This window comes from Excalfactoria chinensis, chromosome 4 (genome assembly GCF_039878825.1).
Source record: "Excalfactoria chinensis isolate bCotChi1 chromosome 4, bCotChi1.hap2, whole genome shotgun sequence".
NCBI lineage: Eukaryota > Metazoa > Chordata > Aves > Galliformes > Phasianidae > Excalfactoria > Excalfactoria chinensis.
Genome location: NC_092828.1, coordinates 46,324,099 through 46,344,798, shown reverse-complemented (window position 1 = coordinate 46,344,798; position 20,700 = coordinate 46,324,099). Strand labels below are relative to the sequence as shown.

Here is a 20,700-nt window from a genome sequence, read left to right as displayed (position 1 = left end):
ACCACGTAAATAATTTGTGTTCATGCTATTTCCTTACTTTGCTGGCTTTATTTTATCTTACATTCTTTCTTTTTATGACTGAGGTGTTTTATGGAAAGTATATTCTGTGATTTGTGACCTTTTCTCTTTTTTGTAAATAGTAATTCATGGCTGTAGCATCATATTTTCTACAAAGACAGGCTGGTGTTTATTGCATTTGTTTTCAGGTACGTTAATTTAATTGCACACATTATGGCCTTAGCAGAGTGATGTTTTTCTTGCAAATGATTCGTGTAGAGTCCAGAAGCCAGTTCACTGCGTGGTTTCACCAGAGGCAGTCAGAAAGCTCAGGTTCACCACAAGTCACAGAAAATTGACCTCCATCTGTTGTTCCCCAGATTTAATTCACCTCAGGCTTAGCATGTTCCTGAGGTTTCATTTAACAAGTAACTTGAGCAGATGGCCTTCTGTGGATATAGTTTTTGTAGGTATTCCAAATCACCATTTGGATGACTCTCAGGCCTCAAGAAGATCTTCTGGAGAAAACTAAATGTAAATTGTCATCTTTCCTTAGATTCCAGTTCACAGGGCTGATGTCTGAATCTAATAGTAATGGTACAACAGTTGACTTTTTAGCTGACTATATATTGTTCTTACTTAAAATTGTGGCATGATTAATTAATATGATGGTTGTTTGAAGTATTAATTCAAAGCCATTTAAAACTGTTATTCAGACCTTATCAGCTAGGGAAACCTTGGAGTATTTTCAGTTCAGGATTTGTCAGGATGCAGCAGGAGGATCAGGATGCTTCTGACAAAGCTGGATGGTGCAGCCAGGCCAGGTCATTGGCCCGTAGCTGGGGTCAGGAATGATAAGAGTTCCAGGCAGGGTCTCAGGGATGGGGAGGCAGCCCATAGGTTGGGCAGTGGTCCCATCTGGGCCCAGTTCAGTTGCAGCAGCTGTAATACTGGCGGGACAGGACCACTGTGCTCTGGGCCCCTGCAGCCAGACACCAGAAGGGAAACACTCCAGACCTTAACAAAATTACTCAGTCATAACAATTAGACATATAATACAGCTTCTTAATGTGCCAATTCATTCTAAAAACTGTGAAGCGATAAAGGAATGATCATCATGGGATTATTTGCCATCGTTACATTTTTGTAATGTCTGTATGGAATATTTGTGAAAAATATTTTAATGTAGCATTCATAATGATATAACAGCTATCTATGTTTTGTTTTGAGATTTGCAATCTTTTAGATGATACTAATTCATTGATGAAAAAGTCATATAACCTTATAAAACATACTTAAATGCACACAAATTAAAAGATAAATCTTCTGAAAGATTTTTTTTTGCACTAAGTTTTCTGTTTCAGCACATTTGGTGATTAGGTGAACATTAGGTTTCAGCACCTGGTGATTCATCAAGCACTAATTCAATGGATGATCCCATCCTTTAAAGAGATGTTAAAAAACTGGAATAGATGAAAGAAGAAGTTACAGCCAGTTGCCAGAGAAATTGAATGAGGCCTGTGTTGGATGGATTCTTTTAGGAGAACTGCTTATAGAATTAGTTGCTGGAATTTACCTCGCTAGAGATATTGATGTTAGATGTAGAGATATAATGATACTATTTTTCATTTCAGAAGAGCCTGTTAACAATAGCTGAAGGGCTTTTCCCCTCTGCTATGAAATGGAGTATTTCATTGTTGGTTCTGACTTGTCCTGAAGCTTTTTTTTCTTCAGGTCAGCTTAAGCAAAACTATTCTCACTTATAGGGAAAATTGTACGTTGGACTGAAATGCTGGGGCAAACATTAAAATAAACTGTACTTAAAGCTTTTATGTATGATGCTGAACACAGATGCTGAAGGTGAATGCCTGAGCATATGTGAATGCCAAGTACAACCTTAATCTAGTACTTAATGGTGTGGAATACCAAGTGCCTGGAGAAATGAAGCTGTACATAGGACAGGTGCATGCATGCCTTCCACAACATGTTGAGGGAGAGACGTTAAGAATACAAGTGATGAACTTTCTGTAGAGTTTATAGTTGTAGCACCAGACTCCAGAAGTCTAGGGGCTTGCTAGAAATAACATGTAAACTGCAGATCTAACAAATGGCTGAACCATGCATAGATTGTTCAGGAAGAGCAGTGTGACATGAAACCATTACCGATAGTACACTGTGCCATCGCTGCAGATGTCATCAGTGCCATACCTGTGTGAGTGAGATAAAAGAGGTCCTGGGGGGCAGCAATGGATGAGTCTTGTTTATTCTGTAAAACTTGACAGGCCTGCTTAACATACAAAGGTACCTACAAAGAAAATTGTGGCTTTGAAAGTTTCCAGACCAATCATAAGAAAAGTCACGAAGATAGAGTTACTTCTGACAGGATAGTGTATGATATCTTCTTTGAAAATGACTTGAAAACTTAGGGCTTTTTACCTGTTCAGGGAGTTACTATTCATCCAAACAGCTGAAAATTTGTCTAGGCATCAGCATCTCATTTATAGTTGTATCCTCTCTGTACTTGACAAAGAAGGGCTGGTCTGTGGTGTACTTACGTCCATAATCTAGAACATCATGTATAATCTGTTTCTCTTTCTGTCGTTGCTTATGTTTCTCTTTAGAAGTCTATTTAGACTTAGTTTGCAAACATTTAGAGAAAAACTAGGTTCTGTTACTGAGCACAGTAGGCTTATGATTCTTAATTAGCACTCTTAGACGCTATCATAATTAAGTAAAACTGTAATTACAACTGCTCTAGGTACTGTTATTGAAAAGGTGTCCATGACAAATACTTATAAAAATTTGCTTGGATTCCAAACTTCTATAAAAAAAGGAAATCTTCTTGTTTGATAGACTTGCAACTTGTTATGAGTGTAGATGTATGGCTGCTCAATTTAATAGTAAATATGTATCCTTTTGTCTTCTGTTAATACTCATTCCAAAGACAGACAGTAACTTCACTTTCTTTCTTCACCTTCACCTTGACTACACTTGATTATTCATTTGAAATAGAGGAATAACAGGCTTCACTGTCATAAACTCAGGGAGCCACAGGTGCTTCTGGGGACTTAAATTTTGCTACACAGAAATAACATGAAGAAGTTAGAGGTTTGTTGATTTAGCATTTACTGACCTGATCAGATTTACATAAATGATGAGCTTCTTTTGGCTTTGTGTCACTTCTGACTATACAGATAATGACATATTTCTTCCATCACCACATGTAGTGGGGAGCGTTAATATAAATGTGACGATAAATGCTTTAATATCATCAAGGAACCTTACTGTGTATCTATCTTTAAATAAATTTCTGAGCTATCTTACAAATCACCACTGAGCTGTTAATACATTACTATACAGAATGTGTGCCAAGCTATTGTATACCAGACTGATAATATACCATTTAGAAATAAAAACTTGCCAGTTAAATGGATGATATGCGTTAAGAATATGCTCTGCTAGCTGTCATATTCTAGCAAGTTTGGTATTAAATAATTGAATCTCTAAAAATAGCCTGGATGCACAGTACTGGTTTCTATGTAAAGCTAGGGAGATTGGTAACATTCAGGGTGTTCTTTTCTTTTGTTTTGTTTTAATCTATTCAATATTTAATTTTTAACACTTTAATTTTGAGTTTTACCTTGCCATTTTCTGTTAAATATGCTAGATTGTACCCCCCAAAATTGATTCTTCTTGCTTTGAAACTACACATTTTTAAGGATGGAGGAGGAAACAAATATTTCCTTTTCAAAGCTTGGCGGGTAGGGTACATATCAACAGAATGGTAAAGGAAAAGTAAATCATTGGGCTGGGAAAGCGAAACTGCTACCTGTGTGACAGCTTTCCTTTTCATCCTTAGTTCTTTTTTTCCTTATATTTTGACTATTTTGAAATGCAAATACTGCATGTTACCTTATTACCTTTTTATACATTCACATAATTGCTATTGTTTCTGATATTATTACTACTACTACTACTTTTATAGCTGTAACCACTGGAATCTCCAAAGCCGGAGACAGGAGAGACAAGGGATGTCAGGACGCAGCTGTTATTGTGATTTTGCTTTTGCTCATTTGTCATATTAATGTTTGTCAGATTTACAAGCTGTTCTCAAGTCACCCAATGCAAGACATGTCTTCATGAATGACATCAACAGTGAGATCGAGTTCATCCTCAGCAAGTTTTCAGATGATAGATACCAAACTGTGGGGTGCAGTTGACATGCTCAAGGGACAGGATGCCATCCAGAGGGACAGACTGAGACAGTGGGTCCAGGAGAACCTCATGAGGTTCAGCAAAGCCAAGTGCAAGGTCTTGCACCTGGGTTGTGACAGCCACCACTGTAAGGCTGGAGGACAGAAGGATAGATCGCAGCCCTGCTAGAAAGGACCTGGTGTACTGGTGGGTAGCAAGCTGGATGTGAGCCAGCAGTGTACCCTTGCAACCCAGAAAGCCAACCATATCCAGGGCTAAATCAAAAGAAATGTGGCCAGCAGGTTGAGGGAGGTGATCTGCCCCTCTGTGCTGGTCAGGCCTCACTCTTCTGGAGTACTGCGTCCAGTTGTGGAGTCCTTAGTACAAGAGTGATGTTAGAGACATGTTGGAGCATGGCTAGCGGAGGGTCACAAAAATGATCTCAGGGGTGGAACACCTCTCCTGTGTGGACAGGCTGAGAGAGCTGGAGCTGTGCAGCCTGGGGAAGGCTCCAAGGTGACCTGAGGCGCCTTTCAATATCTAAAGGAGAGCTACAGGAAAAAAAGGGAGCAGACTTTTAGCATGCTCTGTGGTGATAGGACGAGGGGAGATTTAAGATGGATATACAGAATTTTTTTAATGTTAAGTATTCTGATATTGTAACACACTGGAATGGGTTGCTAAGAGAGGTGGTGGATGCCCCATCCCTGGAGACGTTCAAGGTCAGGATGGGCAGCTCTGAGCATCCTGATGTAGCTGTGGGCATCCTTCTTCATTGCAGGGGAGTTGGAACAGATCCCTTCCAACTGAAAATATTCTATGATTCTTTGTACCTGGGCTTAGTTCAAACATTAGATTGTTAGGGATACATTTGTGGATAGGAGTATGTACTTAATTACTTTCAATTTCTCTGTGATTTGTGTAAAATTTGTACTTGTGGAAAGATGCATGCTTTTCTTAATAGTCCTTTTAAATTGAGGTTTACTTCGATTTTTTTTTTATTTTTTTTATTTTTTTTTCCCCCTATCGTATATTCTGGTTTTAAGGTATTTTTCTGGTTGTGACCTTTATTAGCTTCCCTAGTGAATCTTCTTTCCCTTTATAAGAACTAAGTCATAGCTCTCTGATGTTTCACTGGAATGTCTTTGTACCTGAGACCTCATTAATGTTTAATATTCATAGATGAAAAGTGAAATTTAATGTCCCCATGCATTCTAAAACATATTAAGCTGACAACTTAATGTGTTTCCTTTTCGACTCCTCTGCAGACCTGAGACATTTTAAAGTTCAGGATTTTTTGTGTATTGAAATATCCAGCTAAAAGGAAAAGATGAGAAATAATGTTAATCCCTGTAATTGTTAAAAACCTGAGATATCATCTTTTTTTTTTCTCAGTATCTATCTGGCAGTAATTGTCCCAGCTGTAGAGAGAATTGGTCTTTAAGGGAACCCTGGAGTTTGCCTTGGAGCCACTGAAGCACAGCTGGATATCAGATCTGTTGGGGAACATAAGGATGCCAAGTTCAGCCAAGGCAGCATAAAGGGAATAAGAGTACTTTATGTTTATTCATAGAGGCTTAGCAAAAGTGGAATGATGATGCTCTGAAGCTCCCAGCCAGAAAGCCTGGTGGGAGCCAGTCTGCTTGAAGACACAAAGCTGCAGGGAGAAAGCCTCTGTGAGGGCTGGGTTAACCAGCACTGCTTCTGTGACCCTGCAGAGACCGTCTGTTGTCTTGAGCTTGCAGCGAAACCTGCCCTCAAAAGAGTAGGCCATGAAAACCCTCAAAGACTATATTGTAGCACCTCTGGGTGGACCGACACGCAGCGGGTTCAAGGTATTTGTGCTTAAGGTTCTTGAACATAGTCAAAACCTTCCCATTAATTTGTGCTGCACATCAGGAAATATACTTAGGCACAGTAACTAATACATTTTCAAACTTGAGTGCTGCCATCTGTAGGAACTACGCTATGAAAATTAGGCTATTTTTATTAATGAGTAAACAGCAGCTTACATCCCCAGCACTGCATATTTAGGGAGAAGGAAACCTTATCAATAAAAGAAGGTTTTATTAAAAGTAGATATAGCTGCTTCTGTAGACAAACAAACAAACCCAACCTGTGATAATTATTTTAAATATTAGTGCTGTATTTTAAATATGCTTATAAACTTCACATAGCACATAGTTCCAGGCCTATCAGTTTGGTATACTACAGAAAAAATAAATTAAAAAACAAAAACAAACAGAGGAAAAAACTGAAAGACAGATATTTAAAGCAGTGTATGAGTTACGGTAGCCTACCCTGTTCAATGATATGTAACCTTCAATTCCTACCAAAAAAGTGGGAGACAAGGAACTGGGAATTAAAACTCTATGTATCAATCAAAGCTGCTCTTTCACCTTACTTTAATATGCTATTCACTTTCTGGCTGTTGATAAAATTAGATTAAATTAATCACAGTGTGCCATTTGGTGAAATATACTGTGAGTGTTTCTATAATTGAAAACTATCGACGTAAAATGGAAAGGTCAGCTTAATTGGCATTTGGCAGAGAAGATAATCTGTTTGTCCAGTTTCAAAGTTTTTGGTTCAGAGGAAAAAAAAAAAAAAAAGAAAAGAAAAGATAAAAGAAAAGATATCATTGTTTCATTGTTTGAATTTGAAATAGTTCATTAAAACTTCTCGTAAGTCCTCCCCCCCCTTCCATTTCTATTCCCATTCTCTCACCTAGGGAAGAATGTCTGTGTGTGCCTGAATTCTTTAGATATATTATTACTGAGGGGGGAAAAATCAGTGTTAATTTGAGCACAACATGAGGACAAGACCTATTGGATCATCATTACTAATAGTTAAGGTTACCAGACAAACTATATGTATCCCCTTGAAGTTGAATAGTTTCAGGTGTTTTATCTTGCTTGACTTGATTATCTCAACATTTCAGTCATGTGTCCACTTTAAGTATAGAGACTTCACTACTGCTCCATAAAACAGTGTGAGATTGGTTTGGAAATGTTAAGAATATGAATGCATAATGTGGGTACACTAGGCTATTTTATTGGCAGACGGACAGTGAAAAAGCTTTCTAAAAATAAGACAGACTGAATTACTCACTGTAACATGTAATTGCCTCAAGGTTCCTGTCTTAGTTCTTCGTCCAGTTGGCATTGACATGTTTCTATGTTTGTTTGTTTTTTTTTTAATAAGCAGTGTATACTTTCTAGTCTTAGTCTGATCCAATAACTAACAAAATAATGCTCTGTTCAAAGGCTTTTACATTCTTAGGGTCAGCAACAAGAGATGAGAAGTTGGTAAAAATAAGAATGTATAGCATAGAGGAGAAAATAATTTTCATGTCCATGATGTAGCTGCTGTAAAGGAAATATGTTATTCCTGTCCCTGGTGGAAAGAACAAAGAAATAAAAGCCTTAAATTATGGCAAGTAATGCAGGTTAGATGAAAGGGGAAGTGTTTTAATTGCAAAAATAATGAAGCTCTGCAGTATATTGCTGTGAGAGATTGTGCAATCTCTGCTATTGTAGGTCTGTAAGGGCATCTTAGTTAGATACTTCAAAGAAGTGTTATGAGCAAACTGGGCCCTGATTTGAGGTCAGGCAAGATTATTTCTCAAAGGAGCTTCCAGATATAGTTTTATGATTCTGTGAATGATCATTGAATCTCACACTTTAACACAACTTAAAACCTGCTATAGGGAGTGAATCGTGTTTCAACAAAAGTAACCATGTTGGTTCAATAGCCAGTCTGCTTTTCCTTTAGCTTTTGGGAAAACCTAATTTTTATACGGTAAAAGGGAATGCCATTTTAACATACGATATATGCTGTGTTTTTTTTTTTTGTTTGTTTGTTTGTTTTTGTTTTATTGGTTATGTATGTTTAATGATGACTTTGCATGAGCCTTTATAAGGTAATACAAGTGGCCATATCATCTAGCTGTGATTTTTAGGTCAGGCTGTTAATTTGTGCTTTTGTAAGATTAAGAATTGAGCTAACAGTCCACGGAGTTAATTAAAATATTGTCAATTTTACCTCTATTCCCTCATGAAATACAGCACCGACAAAGTCCAAGAATATAAAAGAGCTTTGACACTAGTAACTGTGTACCATTCCTTTGCTTCACATCATTTCTCTGGGCTACTCAGATTTAGCATTCACAGTACATGTCTTCATAAACATGTGGACTGAGCATTTCAAGAATGGAAGTATACAACACCTATTCTGTTGCTATTCTCACTTAGCTAGGAAACAACAACAACAAAAAGAAGGCAACTAAAGCTGCCATATATCTTAGTGTTAGGATTCTTCAGATCTTGCTCAGTGTTAATTAACCTGTAATTAACTGGATTTAGTTAAAGGAGCAAGGTCTGTTCTAATATACAGGGATGTTCATTGCATTCAACAGTTATTTTTCAGCTGGTAGAAAGGTTGAAATCCTTTTTTTCTTGTGCTAAAGGAGTATGCAAAACTCAGGTTTTCTATCAAATCTCTCTCAATTTGTTCTAGTTTTTACAGTTAACAGTTTAACTAAAAAACGTTTAGAAGAAAATGAAGGAAATGAGTGGAAAGGATTGTGAGGTTACAGATGGAATGAGCTCAAAGTCAGATGCAGAAAACAAAATGAGAGGAAAAAAGCAAAGAAAACCTGTTTATTAAAAGCAGGTGGAGGAGCTGGATAAAACGTAATGTAACTTTAGATAGGGGATGTAAGTGGAACAGTGGCTGTGGCTCATAGCCTAGGAGCTGTTGTTTATCTTTTTGAGAAGTAGTTGGATCTTAAGATTCTCACCTTATAATTTGTGACCGTGTACAGCCATCGAAAACTGTATTAGTTCTGAACTTGATCATTTTGGGATCAAGTGCCAGACTGCCAGGGGCCTCAGGAAACCAGGGCCAACTTCACACAAAAATTGTCATGCTTCCAGACCTTGGAAGAGAACAGCTGCAATCTGCTGTAAAGATGTTGAAGAAGAATTGCATACCTGTCAGTTTTGTTTAATCAGTTTACTTTCTGCAGCAGTCTGTGGAGTTTGATTGAAAATCTCTTAGATGGTGGAAATTTCTGCCCAATGCCAACATAAGGATAGATTTCTTCAAGAGGAAATGATGGTGCATACAGTGGAGCATCAGAATCCAAATGTGCTGCTATTTGAGCTGATTAGTTTGACTCAGTGTCTTCTTTGAAATACAAGATAACAGTCCTTTTCCAGCATAGGCTTGTTATTTTTGTTCATCAAACAAGCTTTGGTTTTCTTTAATTCATTATAACCTAAATTTGCAAGTTCCAAGATTAAGTTATTATCTTGGAACATTTATTTGAAATATCTTAACAAATTCTTGGGCTGATGGGTGTTTTTGCAGGTAGGAAGAGGCTTCAAATAGAAGCAGCACTGTTTTCTCACTTTTTCCTTTTTTTTTTTTTTAAGTAAAAATTTACTGCCTAAAATAGATAATCTGGAATATTTGTAAACAGATGAGTGCTATTTGGCACCCAGCAAGACTGTGAAATGTTTTCCTCCTCCGTGTATACTGTTGGATGTTGCAAAAAACTTGAATATTCTGCAAGTCAGTGTTATTGAAATGCAAATTCTTTTGTGGCATGAAACAAAGAAATTTTAGTTAGATTATTTTGTAAATTCATCAGTTAATGTATAAAGTAAAAAGATACTGTATTTCAACTGTATGCAGAGGCTATTTCACGAAAGTTCTCATTAAAAATATTACTCTTCCTTCTAACAATTAAAAATGTAGCCATGGAAAGCTATTAGCTTTTACAGAATTACTAACAGTCTGAACCTTTGGCATGGACGTTGCTCCTGTTTGGTTTTATTTTAAGGAGAAAAGGTTGTTTGTATAAAGAACATACTTAACAGTTTCCTGTAAGTGGGTGACATGTTTAAAAGCAATTAATACCTATTGAATTATAAATTCTTCCATGAGTAACTCACAATCATCTTTTGCATTGTTCATCAAAAGGATCTCATAGAGACTTTACTTCAAAAAGTAACCAATAGCAATGCTGGCAAAAATCCTGCTGACTCTAGAAGCCCTTTTCATGCTTTTTGCTGTGAAAATAAATTCTGAAAGAGTCACTCATTAAAGATTAGCAACATTCAGGTATGCTTTGAAAGTTGCTGAAAATGAATAGTTGAGTATGGAATGCAAGCTTTCTGCAAGCTTACCCTGTTGTGCTGGCAAAGCACTTCAGAAGTGCAAGAGGGAAAATGACTGAAGAATGAGCACGTTATGGTTTAGTTTGTTTGGAGTTGTCATTGAGGCTTATGTTATTTGAGTTTGGTTTCTTTTTGTGAAGTTGGAACTGAGAAGAGTGAAAATAAGAAATTGAAAAAGATTGGTTGATGTGTTTTAGCGATTGAGCAAGTCTGTCAGCAGCTAAAATCGCTAGACAGAAAGAAGTGGGAGTTGCTCTCTCTGATAAATCTCTTTTACTAGCCTTTCAGTGTAGACCCTATCTCTTATCTTCCAGCCTCTTGGAAAGCCAGAGTTTGCTACCAGGCCTTTTAGGTCACCCTTGGCAATTTGTGGTGTTTCAGGATCAGCAAACAGGAAGGTAGCCAAACTCCTTTGGAACTCAGCTTTCTGTTTGCTGCCCCACAGAGCTGGATGTACCTTTGCCCTCCTCAGGGAGGATCAATCCTATGAAGAGAGGCCTCATCCTCTGTGTAGCTTCAAGTGGCTCTGTGTAGCCTAAAGAATAAAGGGGTAAGGGGCATCATACCAGTGAGTATAAATACCTGACTCAGGGAGCAGACCTTTCTTAGTGGTGCTGAGTCTAAAAGGCAAATGATGATGCACACTATCTGAAATACAGAAAAATCCATTGAGACATTCTCTGATTTGTCCAAGATAGTCACTTAATATTCTTCTGTTCCACTCAGCTGTATTCTCTGTGGGATTTCAATACTTTTGTGTGCATTGCCTATATGATTCTTACCAATCAGTAAATAAAAATATTTAACTTTCTGGTTGATGCCTTTTTATAATAAAGAATAATAGCATGTAATTCATTCTTCACTTGACAAAACAGATGATATAGCCCTCCTGAGGTAATAATAGTTATGTAAGAAGTGTTAGATATTTAAAGAAATGATAAATATTTCTCTGTGTGTGTATATCTATCTATCTATCTATCTATCTATCTATCTATCTATCTATATCTGTCTTTCTGTAGGAAAGTGATCCCAATGTGAATCAGGGTAGCAGAGCTTAGAATTGTTGTTAGGGCATCTCCTGATATATTCAATTTAGTAGGAGTCTGTGAACCCACGTCCTGTTAACTTTTAAAATATACTTGTTTAACATTCTACTTCCTGAATGTCAATGCCTACCTCAAGTTCTTAATCGAGGAATGCTGGATGCAAAATCCAGGAATGATTAATGTGAGACCATATCTGTGTTAAAGAAGCTGTAAGTCTTCTCATACCAGTGCATGTTATTAGGCACCTGAAGTCTTCCATAGTTTGGCATGATAAGTCAAATCTCTCCAGTAGGCAAATGCCTCCTTACAGAGTTATCATTTACCTGCTGCTCAAGCATGCATACTCTGGGTTTATATGAAGTTGTGATGTTTCTTTCCTCCAGTACTACAACTCTATCAACATAACTGTAGTGCAACAATAACAGCTTTTATACCCATCTATAAAATCTCTCAGTCATTAAACACATGGGGGTTTTGGCATTTTCTAAATAACCTTATTAAAAACTTCAATTTGGAATTTATGGCGTGATGTTACATGATTGTCCTTGATACTCTAGAACCTGAAAGCACAGAAAGTCTGATGTAAGTGTTTCAAAAATGAAATAACCTTGAGTTATTCAGATGTCACAGAGTAAATCAAGTGCTGCCCTTTTTTTGATGTGCTGGGCTAATTATTTCAACTAATGTAAATGTCAGTGCAATGAACACTTATTTGCTGTGGCATAACAAGTAAATGGCACAGGAAATAAGAATATATGATGAAATTCATCATGTCCTCAATTCTATACTATATTGCTTCAAGTCGGGGATTTAGAGGATGATTTAGATTTGTAGTTTGGAAAAAAAAAATTAAAACACAAAGTAAAAATAAAACTAAGTGACTAAAAGGCAGTAGTTATATAGAAATGCTTAATAGACATGTGGTGGTATATCCAGTGGTTCTGTCACTTTGAAAAGGGATCCCTAACTTATTTTGATAAGTGAATGAATTTAATTGCTCAGTGAGTTTTGTGATTTTCTTTCTAGTCACAGTAGTTAGTCAGAGCTTAGCTTCCTGAGATTTATCTGTGTTAATAGTATGGAAAAAATTATGACTAGTCCTTTTTATACAACCCTGTTTACAAACAGTATACAAAATCTTTTATTTAGAGAATGAAGGGGAATCAAACAGTGGTTGTCTTTATACTTCTCTTGAAATATCCACGGAAATATCTCAGTGCTTCTTTACCAGGTTTCTTTCCCATGTGCATCTTTCCCTGAGCAGTAACAAGTGCCTCTGTTCCTGAAATTCATTAAACAATTGCAACTGGTTATGCTGATCAGCTTTACTGATGTTTTGTTAATGATTGTATATTGGTGTTCCGCAAAATAACCCCTGGAGCCTAGAGAGTAAATCTTCAGCCTCAAAGTGAATATCTAATTATCGCTTGTAGTTTTTAGAAAGGTGTATTTCCATTGATATAGCATCTTCCGTTGCCTCAGACCCTTCTAATTGTCTGCCTCTGCAGAGGGAAATTAAAAATAAATGAGTTATTCAATGAAGGCACTTGTTTCTGAGTTTGAGCTTTCAAATGTCACAGTGGAGAATCTTTTTTTCCCCTCTGAGGAATCTAATTGTCCGTGAGTGAGCTTTTTTTGATAATTGTGCTATTTTGGGGGTTCATCATATTCTCTGTAATTGAAACAGATGTTGAAACTTCTCTAGAGAAGACTCTTCTGAGTCTGTGTAGTAGCATATAAGTCTTGCATCCCCAAAGGTTTGAGGTTAATGTAAAAATGAAATAGTAAGGCAGATGTTGTATGTAATGTTGCTGTAGGTGGATAGTCCCTGTAGATATGAAGCACTTAAAAATGTGCAACTCACAGCTGCATACTAGGTGCAGCAAATGGTTGGATGATAAATTGTTTTAGGATTTTTTTGACAGCCAGTCACAATCCAGCTCCATGTATGCAGAGTAATTTTTGCTATTAGACTAGTGCTGCAATGATAAAAGCAGTTCTTAAGTTGAAGAGGATACAGCACTGTTTATGAGTAACTTACCGAGATGTTCTGGGGAGAAAATCCCCGAGCATGTTTCATCGTAGCTGCTCTACTGGTTTCTAGTATAATGATGTATCACTAAAGAATACCTGTAACTGAAGTTTTGTTTAGCTAAGAATTTTGAACAAGCTAGTGAGCAACTGGTCACAAATTCCAAGAAGGCAGCAGTTGTATTTAATTTGCCTAAGTATGTGTTAAAATCAGTTCAAAAATATTTATTCAACATTCAGTTTTACAAAATGAAAATATTAAAGGCAAACTAATGGAAAACAGTGAAAATCAAGTACTTTTTGCTTTTGTGCATCGCTATGAATCTGTGGCCTGATTTTATGTGAGGGAATTTCACCTGATTTCACCTAGTATATTCTCAAAATAGAAAAGTGCTTTAAAAGTATGGAATCCAGTCTTCATTGGTCAGACTTTGAACTTAACCATAGCTGCCTATCTGGAGGGACACTTGAAAACTGGTCTGGAGGGCCACAGGTAAACCAAATGTGTAGGAGCACTGACAAGCTTCTAGAATTGGGCAGTGCTGCTGCTGCACACCTCTTCTTTGCTAGGTGAAGATGCTAGTGGGTGCCTGGTCCTTCTCTTTCCTTACACCCTGGTTTCCACTGGAAAGAAGTCCTACTGCCTATCATAACCTAGCCCTTGCAGGAGAGAGTTATAGTCTGTGTAAACTAGATCTTGTTCCAGTTTGATGCAAAATAATGTAAATTATATAAGATTTCAGGACATAACACTGAGCAAAATAGCATAAATGGTCAAAGTATCAAGAAAGCACTGAGAAATGAAAACAGTGGGTACAGAGGAAGGAAGCTGAGGCCAGAATGAAGGGACTACTCATACTTTTTTTTTTTTACTTTCTGACTAAGAGACACTCTAGAAATGCAGTTTATCCAGTCACTGTCATCAGGAACAAGGAAGCTGTATGCTTACTTAGATGGAGTTTTACAAACAAGTCTTCTAGCAGAAATTCTGTTTTAAGTGTCTTTCAAAATGCATCTTGTTTACACTTAGGCAGAAGTGAAATTGTGAAACCAATTTTCCCAAATGCTTTTTTTTTTAATTATTATGCAATCTAACAATGTCAAAAAAGAGAGAAGATATGCTTCCTTCATGTAGACAGTAAAGATATTTAGCTGAGAGACTGAAAGCAGTTATGATTTCTTCCAAACAGTGGAATTTTCACAACAAAATTCTTGCTGTTTCTGGAGAGTTTGACTGTGAAACTCTGCATCTGTTCCTAAAGCTATGTCCCATGCTCATGGCAGAAGTTGTGTGCATAGGGCAACTTTCATGAAGTCCAGTCTCTCTGTGTACCACAATGTCAGATCCCTAAGAATTCTTGCTAAGGTTATGCTGTCTGAATGCAACTCAAAGGAAGCTACTTGCAAGGGTGTTGTATGTAATTTCTCCTTACTGTGAAAGGATGTTCACCACGGTATTGGCTTCTCTTAAAGTATTAATTTTGATCAAAGAGTTTTGGTGGCATCAACACTGTACTTTGGGACTGGTTTGTTTCCTGCTTCATCTCTTAAGGCAGGGCAGCTTTTCCAAAATCAGAGCCACAAGACTTCAGCTTGTTCTTTTTATACTGCTCAGTAATTTGATTTATCTGCTTGTTAGATTTGTTTTACTTAATTTATTTACGTCAGTACATTATGTTTGCAAGAGAGTCCTGTGGTACATATTTTCAACTAACGAAACTGCAATTACTATTTTTAAAGAATATTGCATCAAAATGCTAATAGGTGACAAGAAACCAGCAGCTAACTGTACTACTCAGCTTATTTTCAGTGTGCTACAAATCTGTCATTTAAATCACTGTTCTCAGGAAAAGAGGCCAGAACTGGAATAAAGGGTCACAAAATTGAAGTTTGTTCTGCTTTTGGTAGCTCTGATAGTCTTGAATTTATAAGTCAGAGAGTCTCACTCCAGCTATACCTCTACTGATAGGGGACAGAAGTTTACTTGGAGCCAGTCTGTCTGTGCCTCACTTTGAAAGGAACCAGCTGATGTGCTTTCAAGTGCTAATTTAGGAGGATGAGCACAAGAATCAAGTGCAAAGAAAAATCTGTTAGCGTTGATCCTTTCTTGTGTTTCTGACTTTCAGAAGCAAACTGTTTACTCTTAAAACATTTGCGGTGTTTGAACACAGAAATTATTTGAATTAATAAGTTAATTTCAAGGCCACAAAAGATTATATATTCTGATAACATAAAATTGTTTTATCAGAATGTCTTCAGTTCTTCTCCCAGATGTGACCTTCTGATGTATATTAATTTTTTAAAGAAAAAAAAAAAAAGATCATTTTCTTGGAATATATCTTCAAAAGCTGCAATAGAGATGTAAAAACTGGCTGGATTGCTTTTAGGAGGTATGTGATATAGGTTACCTAACTTCAAGATTGAAACTATAAAATAAGGTCACACTAACAAAATAGGAGGGATGTTTCTCTTTAGCTCAAGGCTTTCTTTGGTAGCATCAAGTCCACAGTGCTTTTCTGTGATTGTCTGAGGTTCACAGAAATATCAAATAACAAAAAATAGGTTTTTTTGTATGGATCTTATCAGACAGGATTTCTAGCATACTTTGCTTGAGGTACTTTGCCCTGCTCAGCATTCCTGGCATTACTCACTGTTCTGAAGGCACTGGGACCTACTTTTTAGGGAATTCTTAGCTACCAGATCCACTTATCTTACCTTGGCAAACATTTGTCTGTACTAAAAAGGGAAATCCTATCTGAAAATACTGGGACAACTGCATCGGTGACACTGAATCTCTTCACATTTTGTGCTGCTAGTCTTGCAAAATCAGTAAGAAAAATCACGTACCACATATGTGAGGATGTATCATGCATTCAGAGCATTGCTCTTACGTGTGCATGAGATTTTTGTAGAGATTTCAAAACATTTCTTAGTAGAATGCTGGTCAAATGTTGTTTGTGAAGAATTTCTTTTCAGATGTTTTCACACATCCTTTGAACATGCTTAAAGAACATTTGCAGTATGCATTATACATACGCCTTTATATGCTGCATAGCTTGCCGATTAAAACCAAATCAACAGAATGCAAAACTCTGTTACTTCTAAGCAGCTATGAATTTCTTCCTTTTTTCAGCACAGATGCAGTAAATTGTCTTTTTTATGAGAATTGTTGGCAGCTTTTTTAACCACATTTTCCATAAGTTAAACCTGACTCTGGAAAAGGAGAGGTTTTTGTTTGCTAAGCTGTTGGTTGGTTGGTTGTTGGGTTTTTTTTTTGCTTGGTTTTGTTTGTTTGTTTGTTGGTTTGGTTTATATATATATTATTTATATATATATATATTATCTCTTACCACAAAGAGAGATCTACAGGATTTGAAAGTGCTTCCTGAGTCTCTTTGCTCTGTTTCTCTGAGGCAAGTTTGGCCTTATGTGAACAGCAATTACTCATCATTGACTACTCCAGAAAACCCCAGAGTTAAAGGGCAACACTGGAAGATGCTGCCTAACAATAACTGTAACCTTGCACAAATGAGAACTAAGCATATATAAATAAAGATAAGAGGTGCTTCATCTGTTGAGGAGTGAGACATTTCTGACAACCTGTTGTTCAGTTTTAGCTTTCATAAACTTTTTGACAGCCAGCTATAGCAAGCCACTACAGGGGTTAGAAATATTGCAGATATGTTCAACGTACTTCAGTTAATTACTTAGTTAAAAACAAACAAACAAACAAGCAAAAAAAAACCCTAAATTCATTTGTTTTCTCACATTATTTAGCAAAGTAGCTTCATTTACCGGAGTCAAGGTTCAATATTTACACTGGATAAATGGAATGTTTTGCTCACTAGTGGCATATTATAAATATTGTTCTGCAATAATGGAAACCGTATATATGTGTGTATATTTATTTGTGGGTTTTTGTTTTGTTTTATTTTTTATTTTCACAGACAGTTCCTCTGGGGCTGGGAGATGGACAGTTGTTCACCTGGACTGATGGACTGAAAAGGAAGGATTGGCACGATTATGAAAGTATTCAAAAAGATGCTATGCGTTCAGGTATGCTTAAGTTCAGAGCAAGTTCAAGTGTTTCATCTGTATATTTTTCCTCATATCATTGTTCTTTCTTTTAAGTCAGCTGAAAGTAATTGTAACAGTCTGTATTTGATTGCAGCATGTCACAAAGGCATAATCTGAACTGAGTTCAACTACTGTATCTCTGAAAATAACTAAGTGAACATAGAAATAATGTATTGAATACTCATAGCCAAATGATTGTAGTAAGAAATAGGCAAAAAAGTCATAACAGAATGCTTTTCATGTTGAAATCATTTGTGATACTGTAACCAAATGTAAGCAAAAGTGTTGGTTTCCAAACACAGGACGTGTCACAGCTGAAGCCTGTAGACTTACAACTGTCAGGAATATCCAGGGTTATGTTAGGAATAACAATACAAATGACCCTATTACCATTGTTGAAATCCAGTCTTCTAGTCTTATTTACACTAATGCTACTTCATTCTGACAGTCTAAAATGATGTAGAAATGGAAGCAAGTCATATTTGCAGATGAACTGAAGGACACTTTGTTACATTAAGTAATTTTAATGTACCTCCTTATGTTGTAGGCTGTAGTGCAAAGGTTAGGCTTCCTATTTCTGTCATAGGAACATGTTCAGATTTCAATCTTTCTTTTTGTAATACAATTTATCTCTGTTCAGCATAAGATATATTTATTTAAAATGCCGGAAGGGAAACTGTAGTTAAATTGCATCTTAATCAGGGTCTGAAAGTCATTATTTTACAACAGCCAATCTACTGCTATAAAATAAATCATTCCATCTTGATCCAACTATCAGAAGACAGTTAACAGCTCCCTCAAAATACCTCTATAAATGAAAATAGATGATGGTCATAATCATGTTTTAGGGTCAGTTGTCAGTTGAATCTCCTCTGAACTTCTTGCCCAGACTAACCAACTTGCTGGAGAAAGAAAAAGCCTTGAGGCCATGCAAGTACATGGTCAAAACATCAGTGTGTTACCAATACTGTTGTAGTCACAGATTCAAAACACAGCAGAGAGGTCACTGTGACGAAAATTACCACATCCTAGCCAGATCCAGTATGCATGTAGAAGTCCTCAGAGAAATCTTTGTTGCAGCTGGAACAAAGCTTAGCTCTCCACTCTTTGTCCAGACTCCGGATAGATTATCCTCCTAGCTGTATCTGAATACTTGCAAGTTACCGGAAGAGGGTTGTTTGGCCTGTAATTAAGGCAGCAAATAAAAGTCCATAAATTTAACTTGAATTTCCAGTTTTCTCACAGGTATTTAATTTTCTCAGACTCTTGATTTCTTGTATTGAAAAGAGATAACGTGTTCTAGCTCTATTAAAAATATTGTAAGGTATTGGTTCTTACCAATGGCAAAAATACAAAGCAGTCTTTGGAGGCATAACTCATCAAAAGCTAATTTGTTTGGTAGCCATATTTTTTCTTTACCTATTAAAAATCTCTAAATTAGCATGTAATTTGGGAATGCATTGCTATCAGTTTTGTCCATCTCAGTAAGGCCTAGTAAGCCTAGTAAGCTACACACCGTTTTCTCTGAAATTCTGCCATGATCTGACTGATACATTTGCATAGATTAATAAAATGGCAGTCAGCTTCTACACCTATACCCAGCTGTGCCATGACCCTCCCATGGTGTAGCTTTGTGTCATTCTCATCTAGACCATCACTTTCCAGGAGCAGAGCCCCAGAGCCTGGCACCTCCCTCTGCTTTCCCTCCTTAGGAATCTACAGAGAGCTATGAGGTTACCTTTCAGCATCCTCTTTTCCTGGGCAACCCAAACATCCTGAGCCTCTCCTTGTAGAACTTGCCTTTTCTTGCTTTTCTCAGAATCTTAGATAAATAGCTTTTGATACAGATAAATCATTCATCCTATACCCATTGTTGTTGTAGATTAACCCTAGATAAAATTTCTAGTTTTGTCTGTAAACTTGATGATTCTTTGACCACTATGACTTTTGTAGAATGATTTTGAGAAGTTAATTGAATATTTTCTGTACTATTGTGTTTAGTCTTGTTTTTATTTTTATTTTGTGTTGAAAAAGTGCTGAAAGTACTTCTTTATTACAGATTATTTTGTTGTTTTACTCGGAGCTTGTTTGTAGTAATGTTTCAATATTTTCAATCTCTCTGAGAAGAAATAAAGAACTTTAAAGGAAGTTCTAAGAATCTTTGTTGGTTTTGATATGTGAATGCAACAAATCAATAGAGAAAACATGATGGAAAGTTGCAGAAGCAGCTAATTGCTATGCTGTTGTTAGGAAAGGAAAGATAGCCAATTAGTTCCAGTTATGCAAGCCTCGATTTACACAAAAGCAGAAGGGAGCATTTAATGACTTGTATTTAACATACTTCTCATCAGTACAGAATAGGCATAGTGAAATTAAAGATATTTTATTCAGACATCCCAATCGCTTCCATTTTTCTCTGAATAATCTTCTTTCATTACTTCAAAACCGGTGTTTGAAATATAGAAAAATGAATGTAAAAGTTCACCTTTGAAAAAAATAAAAAAGCCTAATTCTTGGTGATACGTCCTTTTATAGACACTTTAGGAAGGAAAAACTCAGAAGTTTTATTGCTTCCATTTCTGTAGTAGCCAATTCAGTGAATCAGCTATTACAATGGTAGGGGAGGGAACAGAACAAGCAGAGAAACTGACTTTATTAAAGTTGGAATGTTATGCCATCCTTCTGAAAAGAAATCAGCATTTCAACTAAAGGTTCTTTCTATTATTGTATTTTCTTATGGGAATGCACCTTGTGGCGTGCCTTGATGAAGAATATGCTTGATTTACATTAAAATTATGAAAACTACAAGCAAATGCAGATCTTCCATCTTTCTTTTTTTCTTTTCAGCAGGTGGTAAATATTGTCTTACATATATATATATGAAAGAATTATTGCATTGCAGCTAGCAATGTAAATGCAAATTGTGGTAATAACATAGATAGCTATCAATATGCATGTTAGTCCTGCTCTGGCTACAGTGGTGATATCAGAGCAGGAAAAGGCTGTCAGGACCTCTGCCCAGAGGAGGAATCCTGGATGCTAAAGCTCCTATCATTCCCATTTAGTGCTACTAACTCTGCATATTTCTTTACTTTGTGAGACATTGCCCTAGTTTCCTTTGGTTGCTTGGGAAGGACTGATCTCTATCAAGTTCTTCACTACAGGAGCAT

The 20,700-nt window shown here is 36.6% G+C and overlaps 1 protein-coding gene across 2 annotated transcripts in view; it reads left to right on the top strand.

Annotated features, from left to right (window-relative positions):
* GALNTL6 (polypeptide N-acetylgalactosaminyltransferase like 6) overlaps positions 1-20,700 on the top strand; it is a 421,154-nt gene that overhangs the window by 128,515 nt on the left and 271,939 nt on the right. For both annotated transcript variants that reach the window (XM_072334685.1, XM_072334684.1), the window contains exon 2: positions 17,401-17,509. In XM_072334685.1, the coding sequence (XP_072190786.1) occupies positions 17,401-17,509 (109 nt within the window). The remainder of the gene's footprint in view (positions 1-17,400; positions 17,510-20,700) is intronic.